The sequence below is a fragment of the Callorhinchus milii genome, unplaced genomic scaffold (assembly GCF_018977255.1).
Source record: "Callorhinchus milii isolate IMCB2004 unplaced genomic scaffold, IMCB_Cmil_1.0 Scaffold14, whole genome shotgun sequence".
NCBI lineage: Eukaryota > Metazoa > Chordata > Chondrichthyes > Chimaeriformes > Callorhinchidae > Callorhinchus > Callorhinchus milii.
In genome coordinates this window covers 4,728,693-4,750,128 of record NW_024704755.1, presented here as the reverse complement: position 1 = coordinate 4,750,128, position 21,436 = coordinate 4,728,693, and the positions used below count along the sequence as shown (strand labels likewise).

The 21,436-nt window shown below is 37.8% G+C and overlaps 1 protein-coding gene across 1 annotated transcript in view; it reads right to left on the bottom strand.

The window, feature by feature from the left end:
• LOC121850145 (early endosome antigen 1-like) overlaps positions 1-17,877 on the bottom strand; it is a 116,150-nt gene extending 98,273 nt beyond the window's left edge. Inside the window, exons 1-4 of the mRNA XM_042340385.1 lie at positions 17,790-17,877; positions 15,605-15,759; positions 7,241-7,369; positions 1,923-2,006 (exon numbers count right to left, since the gene is read on the bottom strand). Coding sequence (XP_042196319.1) covers positions 1,923-2,006; positions 7,241-7,369; positions 15,605-15,759; positions 17,790-17,877 — 456 coding nt within the window. The remainder of the gene's footprint in view (positions 1-1,922; positions 2,007-7,240; positions 7,370-15,604; positions 15,760-17,789) is intronic.
• Positions 17,878-21,436: the final 3,559 nt, after the last annotated feature.

Here is a 21,436-nt window from a genome sequence, read left to right as displayed (position 1 = left end):
TCAACATGATGGATAATGAAAGTTAGTAGCTATAATAATCCTTGCATTTGATATAGCACTTATTACTCTTCAGAGATGAAGAGTAATAAGTACTCTGTAAAGTGTAGTAACTGTACATTTGTAGGCAAACATTGGAACCACGAGTGCACAGCACTGTCCCACAAACAGCCATATAAAGTGAATGATCAATTTATCTGGAGGAATATTGTCAGGATACCAGGAGAAACTCCCCTCTCTTTTCAAAATAGTTCCACAGGATACTTAATTCCACTGGAGGGCGCAGACATAATCTTATCATATCATCAGCACCTGTGACAGTACAGCCACACCACTGCACTGGAGTGTCAGTCTAGACTAGTGGTGGCCAACCTTTTTGATAAGACGCTAATTGGTCATTTGACATCCAAGAAGCCATAAAATAGGATAATTCACACAATTTTACATACCACACATATTTTTCTATGCAAATCAAGCTTGTTTTTTCAGCTTAGTCACGTCCCTGATTTTATCTCTCACAAGAATGGAAAATTTGTCATTTCATTGCAGTAAACACCTCAAAATTCTCAACAACTTTACCAAAAGACCTCAGGCCTAAGGACATGCAACTTCAAATGAATACTGGTATAAATGTCTGTGAGCTGAAAACATGAAAAAACAGTTCATACCCAGATACAGAAACCTCTCTGCATCTGACAACACTATTGATGTTTAAAGATAAATTTGGGGCTTTTGTTCCCCATCTGGCTACACCTGCTGTAATCTATGACCAACAAAAACAGTGATGATATTTAGCAAATATGTGTCCTCAATTGGACTTACAATACTGAACCAGCAGATTGTTTCAGAATGCAATCTACTGTGCACAACAACCTCACTTTGTAATTTTTTATTACCTCAAAAGAATTCTCTATTTAAAAAGAAATCAGGTTAAGATCTTTTGAATAACCTAATAGCATCTGAACACACAGAGTCTAATTCTTTTCAAGATGTAAGACTTTGTTGAAAGTGGAGAGTTACGCAGGTAATCTATACTTTACTTTAAGGTCCAAATAAGCAAATTATAAGAACAGAAAAACTACTGTGGGTAAATACACTGCATAATATTTTCTTCAAAACTGCAAATGTATAGATTTTTGGAACCTGTGCTGATGCATAACGAGTCCAAGAACTGCTTCAAAGCATTTTTATTACAGCTAACTTTCTAAATGACAAAGTGTTTTAAAAAAGAAATCACCCAGGGATAGAATTATAAAGATCGCAAACCTTCTATATAATAATTTCCAGGTTTAATAAATTGTACCATACCACGTTTCTGTGTTATATATAAACAGCTATTTTTCATGCAGTATTGTAAAATATTAATTAAGTTAACTCTAAATTTATGCCAAATCACTGAATTTTTTTCAGCATATGGGGAAACAAATCTTGTTTCTGACCTTCCATTTATTGCTGGATTGTGAAATATTTATTTTACTGCACTAGGCAATGAGAAAAAAATAATATAAGATATAACTAAAGAAATTCCCCTGCAGGATTCATTATTTCATTCACTTTAATGTAATTTGTTCCTTTGTGAATAATGTTTTGCAATATGGACAGAAACGGGCATACTCAGCTAATAATCGTTGATCAATGCTACCAATTATCACTGACTGTCGTCTGACACTTTGCCTGATTGTGCAGCACTGAACAGCACCAAGGCGAGGTAATAATACAAAGTACAGTAATTACATAAAAATGCTAAAGATTTTACATCCATTATTTGCTGAGCCCACTGGGCTTATTTTTCAGCAGCCTTGGAGATGGCCTTTAAGGGTGCATACTGGAAAGAAAAAAAACTCCATAGAAATCAAAAATTATATCCATTATTAAGTGATTAAAAGGTGCAGACATAACCACAGTCATCACAAAGAAAAACTTACAGCAATTTCTTTGGCCAGATTTTCTTTTGTTGTAAGTAGGGTACTGTTCTCTTCCTTGTACTCAGTTACCTTAGCAACATGCTCCTGTCACATAAAGAATATTGAATAGATATGATTATTTGCTGTGTATGTTATAAACCAACTCATTTTAGCACTGAAATGCATTTTTCTGGAAGGATTTTACATGATTTGCAGAAAATTAATTAGTAGAAGATTTTTACCCCACAGGAAATTATTTTACCCCCACACAAAATTAAAGCGGTTCCAGTGCTAACATATATATATATTTTCTGTTACAAATAGTTTATTTTTTCAATTTCTTGATGTTCAAAAAAATCAACGGTAACCAGGCAAGAGCAGCAAATCGAGAGAGGTTAGCTTTAAACTTTCTTGTTCCTTTTTGAGACAGGATAATTCAGATCTCTCTAAAATTCAGTTGATGCTGCATCACTCCAACATAGACTTCTGGATAGAATGTGTAGCATTACAATATACTGGTTTACTGTAGTGTGGTTAAACAGCTCAATTGAATATTGATTTCAGAAATATTTTGTAACTTTTGCAAGTTCTGATTAGCATTTCATGTCCCACATTTTGTGAGACATCACACATTTAAAGTCTTTGCTGGGAGCAATTGATTTAGTTATTATAATTATTATTATTCACTTTTAGAGAAGAGTATCCTGGGAAACAATCCTCCAGACAAATTGGCTACTACAGTGGCCTACACATACAGCCACTTTACAGAAACATGAAGCATTTTGAGATGGTTTGACGTTATTGGCAAGAATTATTTGAAAATAAATCATGGAAGGGTTTAAAAAGGAGTTGAAAAACTACAAGTTGATGTGGTGTCAACATCAGCTCCTCTTCCATGGAATGAGAATGAATGACAGATGTTACTCTATTGGATTTAGTTCAATGGGAAGAAGAAAACTGCTGTGTGCACCAGAACCTTATTCCAAGCTTAAGTTGAATTAACACTGACTCATTTTCTGAACAATTCTGGGAACAACAGAAACAAAGGTCAACTGTAATTTTAATTGGGCAGTTAATATTTCTTGGGAGGATGGGAACATTACCAACATGGATGACAACCCTTGGTTCATTCTTGAAGACAATTAGTAGTTTACTCAGGGACTCCTACATAACTGTTACAAGAATGCCATTCAGCACAGCTTTGTGTCTTCTGCATTTGTCTCATTTGTAGTTCAGCAGCTAACAAGATATGCCACAAGAGGGCAGATTCTCCTTGAGACCAAGATGCCATAATCTGTTAAAGGTTCTAGAAATGTCAAGATCTAACAATATCCTGGTCTATTTCTGGAACACATTGAGAGCGTTTTCAATCCAAATGGGTGAACAAACAGCAGGTCACTGGGATTGGGACCTTTTTACAGCATGGAACCGACCTTTGACACAACTAGCAATCTGTAGTTATTGAGGTTTGATTCCTTTTGGCAGATTGGGATGATAGCTAGCTTTCACTAAGATGGAACAATGCATGACAGACACTTGGAAGTAACCTTGAATTGTTTTGCAAAAGAAACTAAGGATCACCAATAACCAGATATTTAATCTACTTTTTTAAAAATTACGAAATTTAAATCTATTTCATTGGTCAATTAATCCTTTCTGTATCTTGGATGTGTTGATTTGCCCAGATGCTGATAAATATACTTATTTGAGTTGTATCCATGGATGCACAATCCACCTCATTGAGCCAGTCTGGAACCTTGGCGTTTTGTTTGACCCTCAACTGTCCTGTCTACCCCAAGTCCATGCCACGACCTGCCCTGCCTTCCCCCACATCCACAACATCGTCTGGCTCTGCCACTACCTCTCCCCTCAGGTCGCCGAAATCCTTTTCCACGCATTTGTCACATCTAGGCTCAACTCGCTGCTTGGCCTTCCCAACTCTTCCCTCCACAAGCTGCAGATCATCCAGAACTCTGCAGTTCATGTCCTCTCCTGCACCAGGCTCTGTGACCCTATCACCCCCACCCTCGCCAGGCTCCACTGGCTCCCCATGCCTTAATTCACAGTAACACCTACTTTGCTCCTCTGTGCTTGGATAATATAAAAAGTTCATATTTGGAACACTAGCACTGGATGCAGTGGGTTGGCAAAACTTAGCTGGAAGCAAAATAACATCCACATTATGGAGATATATTTTCTATGTGGTTTGGATTATAGGCAATCAATGACCAAGGAGCAAAGGACACCAGCAGCAGTTATTCATCTTACAATATTTGTTGTATTATATTCCAACTTGTATTCCGCAATTTGATTTTTATTAAATTTAGACTTAAATTGATGGTATTTTCAGCTGGACATTGCAAACCGAAAACTTCAAATAGAAAACTAAAACGAGCGGTAGGAACCTTTTTTTTTAAAAAAAAGAGTTGAATTCAATAGCAACAAAGAACAAGGAAGGACTGTTTAGGAAGACAAAGGGTAGTGATTTGTAAGAAATAAAGAGATAATAATAATAATCTTTGCATTTGATGTAGCGATTTATCACATCTTCGAGACGTCTCAAAGCGCTTCACAGAATATACTGTAAAGTGAATTGACTGTATATTTTGTGGGTGAAATATTGCTATTCAATTCATTCTTTTTATTTAAAAGTATAGGATGATTGGCTAAATAGACACTAATAAAGAAATTGCCAAAAGGATCAGAAGAGTTGGCTCCATGTTTTTAAAAAAAGTTCCCCAGGAGTAATCAAGACTGATCTCATTCAAGCGTTCAGAAAACTTCATAGATGTTCAAGCAATTTACAACTATCAGCCGAACCCTCAGATGAGATTACTTCCTTGTGATCAATTCCATTTTTAAAAATAATATACCCTGTGGTTCATGGGGCAGTTTAACCATTTTCCATTACTTTTCTCTTCCTACCAACAGCCACTAATGACCAATGGAACAGTGACAAATGTAACATAATCACTGCAAGCTTTACTATGATAATCAGCAGCTGAATATAAACTGAAAGTACCATTTCCCAGCAAAAGAATAAATAAAAGGAAATGGTTAGCAATGAAAAATAACAAAGGGAAATATGGAATAGGCATAACAGATGGATAAGGGAAGATAAACAAAGACAATAAAGCCAACAAATGAAATATGAACCAAAACTACAGATGGAAACCAAAAACAGTTGTAATTCATAATGTAAATCATTCATAATGCAACCAGAGAAATTAATCTTGTTCTATATTACAGTGTAATGCGGTTATTCTTAATAGTCTATTGTGTACATCAAAGTAACCCGTAAATGCAGCCCAGTGTCATATAATATATGTAAATTCAAACGCAAGAATGTCTACATTTGGTCCTCGGCATATATTTATTCTATCAAAGATGTTCTACACCACTTGAATGATCCAGTAGCTTTTATGTTAGAAAGGGGGCAGAAGGTGAGACGTCCATAACCTCAGGTTTTATGTCCAAATAAGGCTTGTTTATTAACGAGTAAATTGCTTGATCATTCAAAAAATATATAGATTGATATGTGGAACTGGATCAGTTTATTTTCCTGTTTAAAAAAAAGTTGTTGCAAGATTTTTTTTAAAAAGAGCATATCATTATGACTATCATTAGATTCAGGTGGAACACTAGAATTGTGGAAGGTGATTTTTCCTGTAGGATCACTTTTACCTTCATCACTTCATTATGCATGTTGAACTAACAGGATTATCACAGTACAATAATATCTAATGTTAGATCAATGATTTCTGACAAGCCAACTGCTTAAGATTTTATTCAACATTAATATTGCTGATAGATTACACTAAAAAAAACAGCAATAGTTAGCTGAAAGCAGGTACTAAAGCTCCCAATTTCAAGGATGAGCTCAGCTGCCACAATTCAAATATTATGTCAATTTAAATGCCTAATTGTCATAATGAACATTTAGTATGTTTTATAATGATACAGGAAACCTTGGGCTATTTAAACAAGGTACTCTCAAGTTTTCTATTTCAATAAAGTATGGCAGAACATTGCTAATAACCATATTAGCAGGCAGAGAAATGAAAGCAAGGTAACAAATTGGCACAAGAAAAAAGCATTAATCTGTGGCAAAAGCCCACCTTCCTAGAACAAGTGTGGAGGTTCAAAAGTGGTTCCACATACAAGTTCTTAAAACATGCCATCAAGCAACCACATTATATGAATTTGAAAATTGTCCTAATTATGGTTAATTATAATGAACACTTCAGTGTTTTGTAGAAGTGCGCCTTGGGCTCTTACAAGCTCTCTGAGTACTTGTCATATCATAAAAACTACTAACGACACCAAGCACTGGTGACAAGTACAAGGGAGATTGGTAGCATTGAATGATTTGGACCATTGAAGTGAATAAGCTGAGGAAAGGCAGATGGATTTAAATGTAGATAAATACAAAGCTAAGCATAGTGAACAGGAAATATAGGCAAACAATGGAGAGATGTCAATTGCAGAAAGGATTTAGACATGATTCACAGAAAATATCCAATCAATGGGAAGCTAGTAAGACTAATGAAATACATCTCAGAGAATCAAACAAGCTATTGCAACTTGTACAGATCTTTTGATATTGTATGTAATTTTCAGCTCCGTCCATTCAAAAATACGTGAGTGCTTTGGAGGATGTTCAAACAAGTCCTTGGAGTCCTGTAGCTCAGTGGTTAGAGCACTCGCTTTGCAAGCGAGAGACCTGAGTTCAATTCCAGGCAGAGGGCGAAACCTTGGGCAAGTTTCCTTACTCCACACAGAGCCTAATAATAATCCCTCCAAAACCAAAAAAAACAATAACAAATTGGTCATTTTCAATCTACGACTGTTTGTGGGACATTGCTGTGCGCAATTGGCTGCCGCGTTCGCCCACAAATATACAGTCAATTCACTTTACAGTGTGTTCTGTGAAGCGCTTTGGGACGTCCTCCCGACGTGAAAAGTGCTATATCAAATGCAAGGATTATTATAACAAGAACAAAATGAAAATTCTGCAGTTCCAAATTGTGCAGAGCACCAAACTGAAATAAACTGGTTTTCAGTGGAGAAAAAATTACTGACTCAAATCGCAAACATTTAAAAACATGGAAGAAAAAAATGCCAATTCTCCACATTTAGCTTGCACCTTGTACAGACCAAGTGCAATCTGCCCTCTGATGAATTCTACCATACTTGGTCACCTAAGAGAAAGTATTGTAAAACTTTCTTCCTGATCATATGATATAGTTGAGCAAGACTCTACAACAGCTATCAACACTTGAGCTATCATAATGATAATTTAATATTTTGAAAGTACATAGGTTTCAATGTTCGATTACCTCTAGCTCTGTCTCCAGAGCAGTTACTCTTCTGTTAGCTTCCCTTTCAAGCTCCTCCATTGTCTGAAGCAGAACATCATTTTGTTCACTCAGGTCACTGATATAAGACTGCATAATCTGCACCTTCAACTAAACAAAGGGAAAAAAAACAATACAGAATTAGTGATAATTTTTTTCTTGAGAATACCACAATATTTGTGTTGGTCTTCAAATAAAAGTGCCATAATAACTAAAGACATAGCTGAAGACATGGGCACTAATGGTGAGATGGAGAGAATGATAAATGAGCAATAAACCACATTGGAGATTGCAGTACGAGAATAGGGCTGGATGAGATTGTCCATTGGCTCCCTATCCTTCAGAGGATCCAGTTCAAGATTCTGGTCCTCATGTACAAAGCCCTCCATGGCCTCGCCACACCCTACCTCTGCGACCTCCTAACCCCCTACTAACCCACCCGCTCCATCCGCTCAGCTGGCTCCGGCCTGCTCCACGTCCCCCAACCCACCCCAGCATTGGCAGGAGAGCCTTCAGCCACTCTGCCCCCAGCCTCTGGAATTCTATCCCCCAATCACTCCAGCTCACCCACTCCTTAATCTCCTTCAAGTCCCGTTTCAAGATCCTCCTCTTCGACCATGATATCGGTCACCCCCCTTCCACTCCCTTCTCCCTCCAACCCCAGCTCGGGTCTGAAATGCTGTATACTGTCCAGCGCTTTGGGACGTCCTCCTGACGTGAAATGCATTATACAAATGTAATGTTGTTGTATACATACAGAAAAAAAAACTGCCTTGCTAGTGTAAGTAACACTATAGTACTGTTTAATGAACCTCAAACAAGTGAGTTTCTAAAATATAAAACAAATACAAGGCAGGAAAAAAAGCTTTTGTTGAGTAGTGAAGTCCTGGAAATTTGTGAAAAGTTCCAATTGACAACTTTTATATTTAGCATTTCCTAGAGATAAAGAAATGGTTATAAGCCTGCAAATGTTAACAGAAATCCTTCCGTCATAGCTAAATGTACAGTCTGAGTGAAACAATCCATTCATAATGCCCTTGTTCTAAAGTACATCCACATCTAGGTATTTAAGGGAAGTCATGCAAACTATTGTGGAAAACCTGTAAATATATGGACCATGTTACAAAACTGATTTAATTGTTAAATAATTATAATCGACTTTTTAAGGGACATAATCAGTAATTCCATTATTTGGAATTACTTGTCATTTCTTGCGAGTACAAAAGCAACACACTAGAAGTGTCTGTACTTATCAAGAAGCCAATCTATATAAATTAATGTTTCCAATGCATGCATCATTTACACATAAATGGCCTGAAATAACATTCATGAACATGTTTAACTTTTTAATACAAGTATAGTACATAAATACAACTTACTAGTACATACACACACAGCTGTTTGCAATTATAAAGATCAAAAGGCACACCAAACGTTTAACTTGAAACTGCTAAGAAACATTAATTGTGCAGTCATTCATGAAACTTTGTGTTTGTAACTTTGTGAACTTGCTTAATGAGCACAATCTAAATATGCCAATAACATTCATCTGTTTAATAACACTGGGTCCATATACTGAAAGTTTTTTTTATAAAATTGCAATAGGTTAGTGAAAAGAAAAGCACTTCGTAGCACTATAGCAGATCGATTCAAGGTTGTTCCCCTCACCTACAAATCCATCCACTCGCTGACACTTGCTTATCTCTGTGATCTTCTCTTATCCTACTCCTCCGTTCATAACTTCCACTGAGCTAGATCAGGCTTACTCCCCAACCAAGCTCTTTCCACAACACCATTGGTGGCTTCAGTTCCTATGCCCATAACCTCTGAAACTCCCTCCTTCTGCCACTCCGTCTTGCCCCCTGTCTTTCTGTCCTTCAGTCCCACTTTAAATCCTACCTCTTTAAGGATGCCTCTTCCCCTTCCCCCTCTTCCAAGAAATCTCATCGAGAGAAACAGTGTGGGAGACTTCTGCAACTCTTCCTGTAACTTGCTTAAACTGATCATTAAAAACAAACCACGTAAACATTAAAAGAATTCATGTAAAATACAATGATTTTTTCTCTTCTCTCTGGAATTGTACCTTTTTCATACAGTTGGCTCTTTCTAAGATGGGGAAATGGATTAGCTATCTCTTTACCCTACCATGCCAAGCAGAAACATTTCAGCATAAAAACATATTACATCACCTGAACCATATTATTTTACTGGAACAACAAGATTCAACAACATTCCATTTATAAAGCGCCTTTCACGTCAGGAGGACGTCCCAAGGCGCTGGAAGTTGTAGATTCTTGAATACAGTTGTAACATATCAGTCAGCTTTTTTTTAAACACTAAAGCTACAAGAGAAATCTGACTGCAAATTCATTTCTTTATGGGTTAAAAAATTTAAGTAAAATTTGGTGTAAAATCAGACTGATTATTCGTTCCTTTTGGGTTTCATTACTTGATGCTACTTCAGAAATAAGGCAAATTATATGAACAGGACAAATCAGTGACACGTCTCTTCCTATTCCCTAATCCAACAGTCCCACATACAACATATAAAATTAGACATTTCTCTGCCATCAGATCTTAATCCACAAAAGGTATCAATTTGAAAATTAAATAAGCAATATAGTTTGATTTCCCTTTTTTTTAATCATTTAGCTATTGTGTGGGATCATATAACCACATATTAGGTACAAATGAAATCCTGTCTTAGCACATTACCCTGTAACTTTGCAATTTTCCCTGAAAGCCAAGGGCAGAGTTGCATTCATTTTCAGGCCCATTTCCTCAAATGATTAGACGATCAATCAATCCAGCCATCAATCTCTGTAGGCAGCCAGGATTATCTATCCATCTTTCATACACCGTAGCATTAAGATCAGATCAGGTATCAGAACTAATAGGAACACCATGTTAAAGCACTTAAACAGCTCGACCAAGTATCTTTCACTCATCTCTATGGAAAAGAATGAAGCGAACCCATTTATCTGTTAAAATAATCATTGTCTCCTTCATTTTAACCCTTTGACAATTATCTGCGGGTGTGAATGAACTCTACATAAGATTCAGTAATTCTAAAAACAGATTTGTTAGGTATTTATTAAATGCACGTTAAATATTTCATCCATTTATGAGCAGTCAGAATACCAATGGTGTTGAACACGTTACATGACTAATCACACAATGAAACAGGTTAACCACTGAACATTTTACTGATCCCTTCTCTTCACAAGGCTTCAGTATCATGAAAACACCAAAATCTATGATAATTTAATGATCCTAGCATTTATCTGCAGTACAATAGATAAAAAAGGGAAATCATGACCCTAACATTGTTTTCCCTCGTCAACAACAATAAAAGATTTAACCGGAAAAATGACCGGACTAATGGCACAAATATTTGGCTTATCTCAGCAGTACTACTGGCTAACAAGAAATTCAAGTCAACCCCCCTGCAAACAGTTCTGACATTCAGCAACAATATTGGTTCACTTCTAAACTGATAGAAATCTTAATTTTTTCACAAATGCATCCCTACGCATGGAAAAATGCTGCACTGTCATCGTCATAGACACCCTGTAGATGAATTTAATTGTATGCATTTCATCAGAACAAACACTTCTACTTCTAAAGTAAGTGAGTCTCTTACTGCGCTGTAGCACTAGAGAACAGAATACAGATGCCATGCGATTTAACATGATTTTAAAACTAAATGACAGTGAACCCTTCTGGATTTAAACCATACCCTTTCTGATTTGCTCTGATCCAAATACGAGTGGTTGCATTATCTATTAAAGCTTCACCATTTACGGTAACTTAAAGACTACCTGGACAATCGCATTTTTGGCAGTCATTCCCCGAGGAGAACAGCACTTGCACACTAAAATTGTTGGAACAGCTCAATAGATTTGTGGTCAAAGATCACCACATAGTACTGTGACATACAGAGACTAGAAACATGCATGAATTCGCAAACTCTTTATGAATAGCTGAATAAATATTGCTCTCAATACTACATTTCACCTGAGGAAATGCAATCCCAAAGCAAACCAGATTTGAACAAATCTCTTGAAAAGGGTATTCACTGCTCTCAATGATATGTTGGTTCTAAAGACCTTGATCTAGACTCAAAACAATTCTTAATTCCTTTAAAACAAATTCATGGACTAAAAACTGCCCTAAAGTATCAATGACACTGTTAACTATGCATATAATAGAAACCGTCTTCAAGAATTGGTCCAATAGCTCTACTGGAGAACTTTTCTGTAAAACTGAAAAATTCCCCAAAGATGGCTTTGAAAAATGAAACCTTCTTATGTCATGCTCAGCAGTAACACTGTTCTTCCAGAAAAACAGAAGAATTAAACCACTGACTAATGCCATCCTCAAACAAGCCATCACCAGTGGGTTAATATTTTCAGATATTGGTTCAAAAGGGTGCACTCTGGGATTTTAACATTTCTCTACAGTGTGAAACATGTCAGCGTAAAATCTTTATTCACTTCCTAAATACATGGTTATTGCTTCAGTACAAATTCATAAAGCAGTAGATAGTATTGATCAGCTATCACTGTAACACAGGCTGAAAACTTTAAATGTAAATATTGATAGGGAAACCTACACTACTCTAAATCATTTTTAGAATCAGTTATGCCTTTAATGGAGTATGTAACTAATTTTCCTTTTCCAGTTTGACATTTTGTTTTTAGAATACAAACATGAGCATGGCAGTTCTACTGGCTCAACATACAAAAATCAATCACTTTTGTCTATTTCCATTTAAAGGAACTACATTTTAACAATAAAACATATACTGTACTTGTAACTAAAATCATTTCACTGTTATTGTTGGCTTTGTAAATGCTATTACAACTGGTTACCATTTCAGCTAAGTCACCCAGTTAGTGAAATACCTGCCTAAACTGCACCTATATTGAAATTATAATAACAATATAACAGTTAAAATAATATTTGAATTCGATGATAAAAATGAATCATTATTCAAGATGTTTCATAAGACCAATCTCTCTCTTTGACTACTGACTAAATAAAAGTGATCCTAATGCTGATATCTCATCTAATAATCAAGAACAATGCTGAGCTACCATTCCAATACTGATGGGAAAATTGGCTTTCCTATCACAGTAAAGTAACTCAAGTTCATATTGTAATTCAATTAACATTTTTAGATTCTCTCTCTTCAGATTGTATTGGTGTTCACCATTACTTCAGAGTCTTAGTGGGTATGATGGTAAACACATGCATCACAATGAACGCAAGTTTAAATTTACCTACATAATACGCTATATAAGTTCATTTGCTTGTGTTTACTGGACATATTCAGACCACACATACCATCTTGCAGTTAGCACCAATATTCAGAAATCAGCGTTGTGTAGGAAGGAAAACAAAATGACAAAGTGTGGTCCCTGATAATTTGGTGCACATGTAGATCAATCCAAACACTTCCATCAATGCAAAATCTTGATGACCTCATCCTCACATGACCAGCTCCACAATGAATCCTGGCCTGCTTCACAATACGCTATACGCTATAAAATCCAAGATAATAATAATAATAATCCTTGCATTTGATATAGCGCTTTTCACGTCGGGAGGACGTCCCAAAGCGCTTCACAGAACACACTGTAAAGTGAATTGACTATATTTGTGGGCGAACGCGGCAGCCAATTGCGCACAGCAATGTCCCACAAACAGTCGTAGATTGAATATGACCAATTTATTATTGTTTTTGGTTTTGGAGGGATTATTATTAGGCGTGTGGAGTAAGGAAACTTGCCCAAGGTTTCATCCTGCCTGGAATTGAACTCAGGTCTCTCGCTTGCAAAGCGAGTGCTCTAACCACTGAGCTACAGGACTCCACAAGATGTTTTACTAAGATTAAATTGGAATGTTTAAAAAAAACTGACGATATGGATAGATGCTTAGTTTTTATTAAGTCTGTTCTAACATGCTTGCTTAATCAATAACATTACTAAAAATAGAGGCAGTTGAAATCACATGCATTGTTCACCAGCCCAAATTAACCAAACATGGGAAAAGCAATTAAGAGGTTGTGTGTGTGTGGATCTATACATTATGTAAAAAATAAAAATTCAACAATTTGTTCTGAGGCCAAATGAATAACAACACAGAACCTGGGGAAGCTGGTGTACAATGTTCACGAAGAGTACTACTGCTGGATTTTGCTTCAATATTGAGACTTGGAAATAGCCTTAATATTAATCTGTAAAGGAGGTTCAACTCTGTAATAATAACCGATTAAGTAACATTCAATTAATTTTCTTACCCCCTTTTCTTATATAATTTTAACTCCTGCTTTAAGTGGCATAAATTTCACAAAACTTCCACTGTCCTAATGTTCTATTTCTTTGCTTTTCAACTAACTTTTTTTTAAACTGAGAAACAACAACAAAAAATTGCATTGACATAGTACCTTTCATATCAGGAGAATGTCCCAAGGCACTGGGCAGTCCAGCTGTGGGTTGGATTCAAGAGGGGTGAGGGTGGGAAGATGACTGAAGGCATGGTTAAAGAGGATGAGGGAAGGGATGAGGTGAAGGGATGAGGTGAAGGGATGAGGTGAAGGGATGGAGTCCAGACAGCAGGGGCAAGTATCACAAGCCTTCGATAAAAGTCATACTTAGACCTATTTAAACATTAAAAGTAAGGTTAAAAAAGTTTGCTTCGTGCTGATTGCGGTTAAATTGTAGCCAAGCTTTGCAAGACTATTTCCTCCAGTCAGTCTGAGTGTGATAGAAATTTTGGCAAGCTGTGATGTAGAATGGCTACATAGCATACAGCAGCAATAATTGAATTCTGATGCTCAGCTTACTCTTAGAGCTCGCAGCAGAGAACTAACGATGAACCTTCTTAAACAGAAGCAAAAAGCTTTTCCATGTTAAAACACTAATGCACTTGACAGTATTGATTAAAATGTCACTTTTATTACAGTACAATAATGTTCAATAGTTTTCACTAACCCATCAATGTAATAAACTTGATTTTCCAATACCTGAAACTATATTTCTAACGTGAATTTGTGTTTTAAAAAAAAGTAAATCAACATTAATTTACCTTTGCTGGAGGACCTCTAACTTTAATTGCTTTCTATATAATTTACAGAATTATTAAATTTAGGTGTTCAAGCTGATGTAATATACACAAGTAATATATACAAGTGGCAAGAGGATAAGTTATTCAGTCAGCTTTATTCACTCGACAAGTGGAGGAAAGGGCAATTAAGTAGTTTAAACACTGGATACTGAATGGCACAGTGATTTTTAATACTGTCCTTTCACCTCTGGGACACAAACTCGTTGGTTAAGTCTCCTCAATGTGCTGGCTATAAAAGTCATACGTGTGTGTGTATGGCACAACACACACATTACACTCTCACTCAGACACCATGTCTGTCACATAAATTCTTATAAATTCTGTAGGTGTTCTGGTCTTCTGATGTTGAAACTAAATAATATTATTTGGGCAGAGTACAGACATCTGCTCTGCAACAATCTGCATTATCTGACCTGGGATTTATTGATAAAAATATCAAAGTCCCAGCCTGCCTCAGTTGATAGCTTTCTCACCTTTACATCAGAAGGTTATGGATTCAAGTCCCACATTGAGACTTTGAATTCTCGTGGTCTGGGATGACACTCTAATGCAGTACTGGGGATGTGCTGTGTTGTGGTGCTTTCCTTCTGCTTGTTCAGATGGATTTTAAAGATCCCATGGCATCATTCAAAAAGAGAAGGGTGTCCTGGCCAACAATCCCTCAAATAAAAATTGAAATCCATTTCATAGCTGTTTGTGTGACATTGCTGTGTGCAAATTAGTTTTTGCCTACAAAATACAGTGACCAAACTTTACAGGAAATCCCGTGAAGCACTTTGAGATGTCCTCCTGACGTGCTGTATTAAATTCAATGATAATTATAATTATTGTGCATTTGAAACAGGAAAATATATATTCCCCACACAAACATCCCTTCTCTTGATGAGTGGTACAAAACTTCACCCCAATGACCTTTCCACTTTCCTCCCCAACAGCAGATTACGTTAAATACTTTCAATGGCTGAGCAAAGATTTTATGTAAAGAGGGATTTGGTACTGGAACGAGAAAATAGATGGGAAGAGTAAACTAATACTAGATTAGCCATTTCATAAAGTGTATACCATTATTCTAATAGAGCACATTTATCTAATATGACATTTTTATATTTCGGTTATTATCACAATTAAGCAGTTAATAAGCAAACATTAAAAGCACTAAACATATTTTCAGAACAAATGTTTTCTAACTTAATACATCTAGAAAATGAAACAAACCTTAAGAGTTTCTTCTGTTCCATCATCTGTAGCCTCTAACCGCTGCAGTCGTTCCTGATGTAGTGCTCGGAACTCACCAAGCAGTTTCTGCACATCATGCCGAGGGACAATAACATCTTCATGACTCCTTATTTCAGCCCCTCCACCAAGACTTCCTGCAAAATATGAATGAAAAGTATAAATAAATTATTACTTCTTCCTATATACTAAAAGGATTTGAGTAAAACACATTTTAATTTTGATGAAGCTGGAATACCTAGATACAAATTGAAAGCATGAAACTCTATACAAGAAAAGGACCCAGGTTTCTTGTCAAGCAAATTCATCTTGATAGTGTCAACCATTTAATTTGAATTAAGATACAACTAAGCCTCCTCACTGTGGGTAACAAATTGTCCATTCTCTTTCTCCTCCTCCTATCTCCTGAAGGTCACTAAGATGTGGTTCAATGGGTACTCCAGGAGTTCATTTATTCTTTATGTGTCAATCTATACAGCAAATGCACACATTCTATGCAGCATGTGAAGCATTATAGCTGCACAAATTCCGCTGTAATAATGCAAATTTTGCATTATTTCGAGGAGGGATATGGAAAAAGAAGCAGGATTAAGATCGGGAGTGCTGGTTATCTCAGCTCAGAAGACAATTATACTAACCTTGCATTAAACCCTGGAGCCTTCCTAGTCAACATGACTCAGTTCCATACTGCACAGAGCCAATGATCAGGGTCAATGGGACATCAATTTTGCTCTTGAACCAGGCAGAGATAATCCATGAAAGAAATCCAATTCCATCATCATTTTTCCATGACCTTATAAATTTGCCTCCATTTGACATCTTACCCAAATGGCAAACTCAAGATCAAGAAACGTGGTGGAAATATAGTGGCCACACATTCAAACAGTCCACTACTTTTCAAATGAGTGGATTAGAGAACCAATTTAAATTTCCAACCTTGATTATTGTTACCTATTATTATAAGAATACTAGAATGATAAATAGATTGATCATTTATTATTCTCTGAAATAGTTGATGCGTGTTTTGAAGTTTACCACTCCCACTCATCCATTTAGAGCAAATCAACGAGTAAATGAAAGAATTTGTAATAATGAACCACCACGTATCTGGTAAATTACAGATTATATATTTTCACAAATGAAACAAGGTGCTGCTGGCAAAAACATTTAATTTTGAGAAACAGTACTAAGAATTTTGAAACTGGCTTTCTACACTCAACTTCTCGGTCAAACAGTAGGAACAATAATCCCTCCAAAACAAAAAACAATAATAAATTGGTCATTTTCAATCTACGACTGTTTGTGGGACATTGCTGTGCGCAATTGGCTGCCGTGTTCGCCCACAAATATACAGTCAATTCACTTTACAGTGTGTTCTGTGAAGCGCTTTGGGACGTCCTCCCGACGTGAAAAGCGCTATATCAAATGCAAGGATTATTATTATTATTATTATTATAGGAACAGAAAACGGCCACAAGTTTACTTTTTTGACAAATGTATCCAATGCGATTGCGAAAGAGAGGCACTTGTTTATTTTAAAAGGGTAAACACTTGCGCAAAACAAAAAACACCTGTCGGTTTCTAACAATAACGATAACAATCCTTGCATCCGAGCGAGACGTCACTCCGCCGGGACATCTCAAAGGGCACCGCAGGATTTTTCCGCACAGCTCACCGTCGAAGAGCATCGCCCACTGTACCAACGCAACGGCAAATTTCCGCGCGGAAGCATCTCCCGCAAAACAGCCGCCTGCCCGGCTAACCTCATGGTGGGCGCCGGCCGGAAAACAGGCGGAAACTTCCCTCGCTTCCCAAGCAGCGAGCGCCTCGGGACCTCGGTAACCTGCGCCTGAGCCCGGACCCGGGAGCTTTAAACGGGGCGGATTGATCCGAAAGCGGCACGAGGTCGGTCCGGGCCACACCGACGCCCGGTCGTCGGCTCACTCCCGGGGCGCCCGGCACGCGAAGCGCTTCGAGCCGTCTCGAAGACCCCGCTGAGGCGGCTCCATCCAAACGCAAGGATTATCATCATCATCATCATCATCATCATCATCCAGCAATCCAACACTCACCACCACCACCGCCCCCTCTCTCCCACCACCACCACCACCACCATCACCACCACCACCATCATCATCATCATCTCACACTGGGCCCGGGCTCTCACCTCCTCCGTCTGTCGGTGCAGTGAACGTGGAATCTCTGGCGCCGAGGCCTTGGCCACATCTGGACCACTGCTCGTCGCTCCCACTCATCTTCCCCCTCCCCTCCCCCTCTCCCTCTCCTCCCCCCCCCCCCAACCCGCGGGTGGAGGACGACGACCGTTAATACGGTTGAAATTTAAATAAGAAAACCCGTTGGGGGGGGGCGGGGGGGGGGGGGGGAGTGAAGGGGGATTCGAGGAGAGGAGAGTGGAGTGGAGGGAGGGAGGAGGGCTAACCAGGAGCTATTTATTATGGGAGGATAGAGCGAGAGAGAGAGGGAGAGGGAGAGAGGGACACACACACACACACACACACAGAGAGAGTCGTTGCTTCCAACCGACATTTGTGTTTGCCTCCGCAACCTGTGGACGCGGGGCACCGCCTCACCATTGGCTGCGCAGGTCTCCACTGCGCCTGCGCCGACCACCCGCCTCCTCCTCCTCCCCCCCCCGAGCCCAAAAGTAGCCCAATTGTCCCATCACCGTTGGGGCCCTGTTTTCTTTTCTTTTTTTGTGTGTGTGCGTGTGTTTTTTTTGGACGCTGCGAAGCTCATCCCGTGCCCCCCACCCCCCCTCTCCCCTCTTCTCCCTTCGCGTTTTATTTTCCCGCAGGTTTTTTTNAAAAGGATTTTGAATCGGACCCCTTTCCGGTCGCGCGGCGGCCCTGGCCGTTGCCACGCACAAACGCGCCCGATTGGGCGGGACGCCCCGCCCCAATCCCGAGGACCTCTCGAGGGGCGGGCGGAGGCCGGGGCGGAGCGGAGGGGGCGGGGCGCGTGGGTGGGCGGGCGGGGTCGCTCTCGTGATCGACACCGGCGCTCGACCAATCGCGAGGCCGAATCGGGCGAGAGGGCGGGGCTTCAGCACAGCTGGTGGCAAAAGTGACACCAGTTGGGACCAAAGTTGGGACCTCAGTCATCAGCTGCCACTGGGAAAGGCGTCCTTAGCGACCTGGCAGCCTTGGGTTTGGAGTGGCCAGGGGAGAGGAATGATAATAATAATAATAATAATAATAATAATAATAATAATAATAATAAGGGAGAAAGAGTGAGGCTTAGATGCCGACTCTTTCAAATGAAAACAAACGTGTGAATATAATAATAATAATAATAATAATCCTTGCATTTGGTCCAGCGCCTTATCGCGTCCTCCAGACTTCTCGAAGCGCTTCACAGGGTAAACGTACCGTAAAGTGGATTCTTTATTTTGTTTTAGCGCGGGGGAAGCAACGGCGCACAGCAGTGTCCTCCAAAAAAATGTGGCGGATTGAATGAGCGATTTATTATTTTTTCTTGAAGGGATGACTACTGAACGGTATAAACTTTAAACGCACCCATAAAACAAGAGTTAGACTACTAACTGTGATAATTTGATGGCCAATTGTGCCGCCCTATTGTTGTTTAAGGTTTTTTTTATTGTGTGCTTAGGTGATGTTATTTAGCGATCGTAAAAGGTAATGATGATAATATGTAAGTTGCACTATCAAATTATTTCTGAATCGGATGACAACAATCTATGCAGCAACAGTGTATATATATATATTAAAAAAAGGTTTTCTCAAAATTCGATTGTTAGATAACCCATAAAACAGACTTGCCAGTAGAGACTGCAGAAAATAAATCATTACAAAATCAGCACGATTGGTTCAGCTTTCGTGACAAACTTATTAAATTATCAAATAAACAGTCCTCCAACTTAATAATAGTTGGATAAGAACAAAGAAGGTCCATAATTACCCCCATAACATGACACAGTACAATGAATACTCGCACTTTATCAATGATATTTTACAAACATATTTGGACCCATCTTTTGTACAGGCTCTTCAGTTTAGTTCAGCTTTACAGATGCTTCCTTCTACTAATATATGTAAGTCAATGATGCTATCAAAGGCTCACTTCCAAAAAGAGCCTTGACCCATCTAAAACTAGTTAAACTCCAGGAAATCTCTTCTTACTCCGTTTTTTAAATGCACAATTGGAGTTCACAGATGGTCTATAGGATCCATACTCATGAATCTTTATTCCTTTGAGTCAACTACTTTTAGTGTTACTTTCAAAATACTTGGCTAACATTTTTAAAAAAAATTAATATTTAATACTCGATTCTGACTTTCATAAATGATAAAAGACATTTTTCTTACTGAGGTATTTTTGTTTATCCTCTTGAATATCTTCCCTTTGATGAACTATAGGAAGTGTGTTTGATTCTCTGAACACAAATCATGCTGCAGCTTCAAATCTATTTTGAACCAGTGCCCAAATCATCAACATGTTGTTTGAGTGCAAGGTTGCTTTTGTGTTACTGGCCTTGCTCAAAAGAAGTAAAATTCTATATTATTAAATTGGAATGAGCAAGAAAAAAAACAAAATTTGTTTTAACAAGTACCTCTGGGAAGAGATAATTTAAACTGGGTGATACATGAATTTTCTCTTTCTATAATGGCATTTTACTAGTTGGAGTGTCATATGAATACATGTTGAAAATCAGTTAACAAACAATAATAATTTAATTTAATCTTGACATTGTTTTCCATCATTACAAGATCATTACATAAACACAAAAATGTTCTTAAATTGTATGAAGAAAAGTTGACAGGAAAAAAATATAGTTTATCACATTATAAATTAAATTAGTAAGTTGATATGTTTTACTGCTCATTATTTGACAACCCATCCAAACACATGTATTAGATAAAAACAATGCAAATAAAAAAAATTATCTAAAGACAGTAACGTTACCTTTAAACATTTCTCTGAAAACTTGATGAGTCATATACTTCAGATCAGATAACTATAATGTGAAGTCAGGTAAGTGAACATCATAACTTATTTAGACTGAGAAACAACATTTAATAAAATGTTGGCACCCTTCCAAGTGTCGGAGCCTAAGAGGAATGCAGATTTTTACTGCTATGTTTTTTTAGTCAGTCTAATCTTCTCCTTTAGCAAGAAGATAAACAGGAATTTGAGAAAGCAGAGACACACTTCACAGATGCGAGTAATATAATATAGAACAATCTTGATTTTCCCTTTCCCCAGTGCTTCTATTAATCTTTGTGCAATTTTATTATTAACAGAGAATTCCAACCATGGTAAAAGGTCATATTTTTTTCCTCCCAATTTGATGCTAATTGTTGTGGTGTTGTTCTGTGCAAATCTAGCAGCTAATTCATAAATATATTCCAGAAACAAATAAGATTTAAATGAGCTTAATTTGACCATTTCATTGAAAACATTGGAAGATCCCAAAACATCTAGAATATTCTAGAACAAGAGCATGGGGCCAATAGTTAAAAAAAATAGCATTTTACAGTCAGTCATATAAAGATCCCTTTTGAAAGTCAAAACCACTGTAGATAAGTATGATTAAATGTAATAGTTTTCTTTGTGCCCTCTTTTAGTTATACTCCCATGATGGTTCAGTTAATAAAGTCACTGCTCCAAGTGAAATAGCCATATAGATCTAAAAAAAACAAGATTCAATTAGTGGGCTGTTCTGAATCAGATGACTTCAGTCAGGTAACAGTAAAGGTGCTACGATTGATATCAGTGCGTCTTGTTTGTGAAAGGACAATAAGCCAGTGTTCCACTTCAGAGTTATTCTTCCCA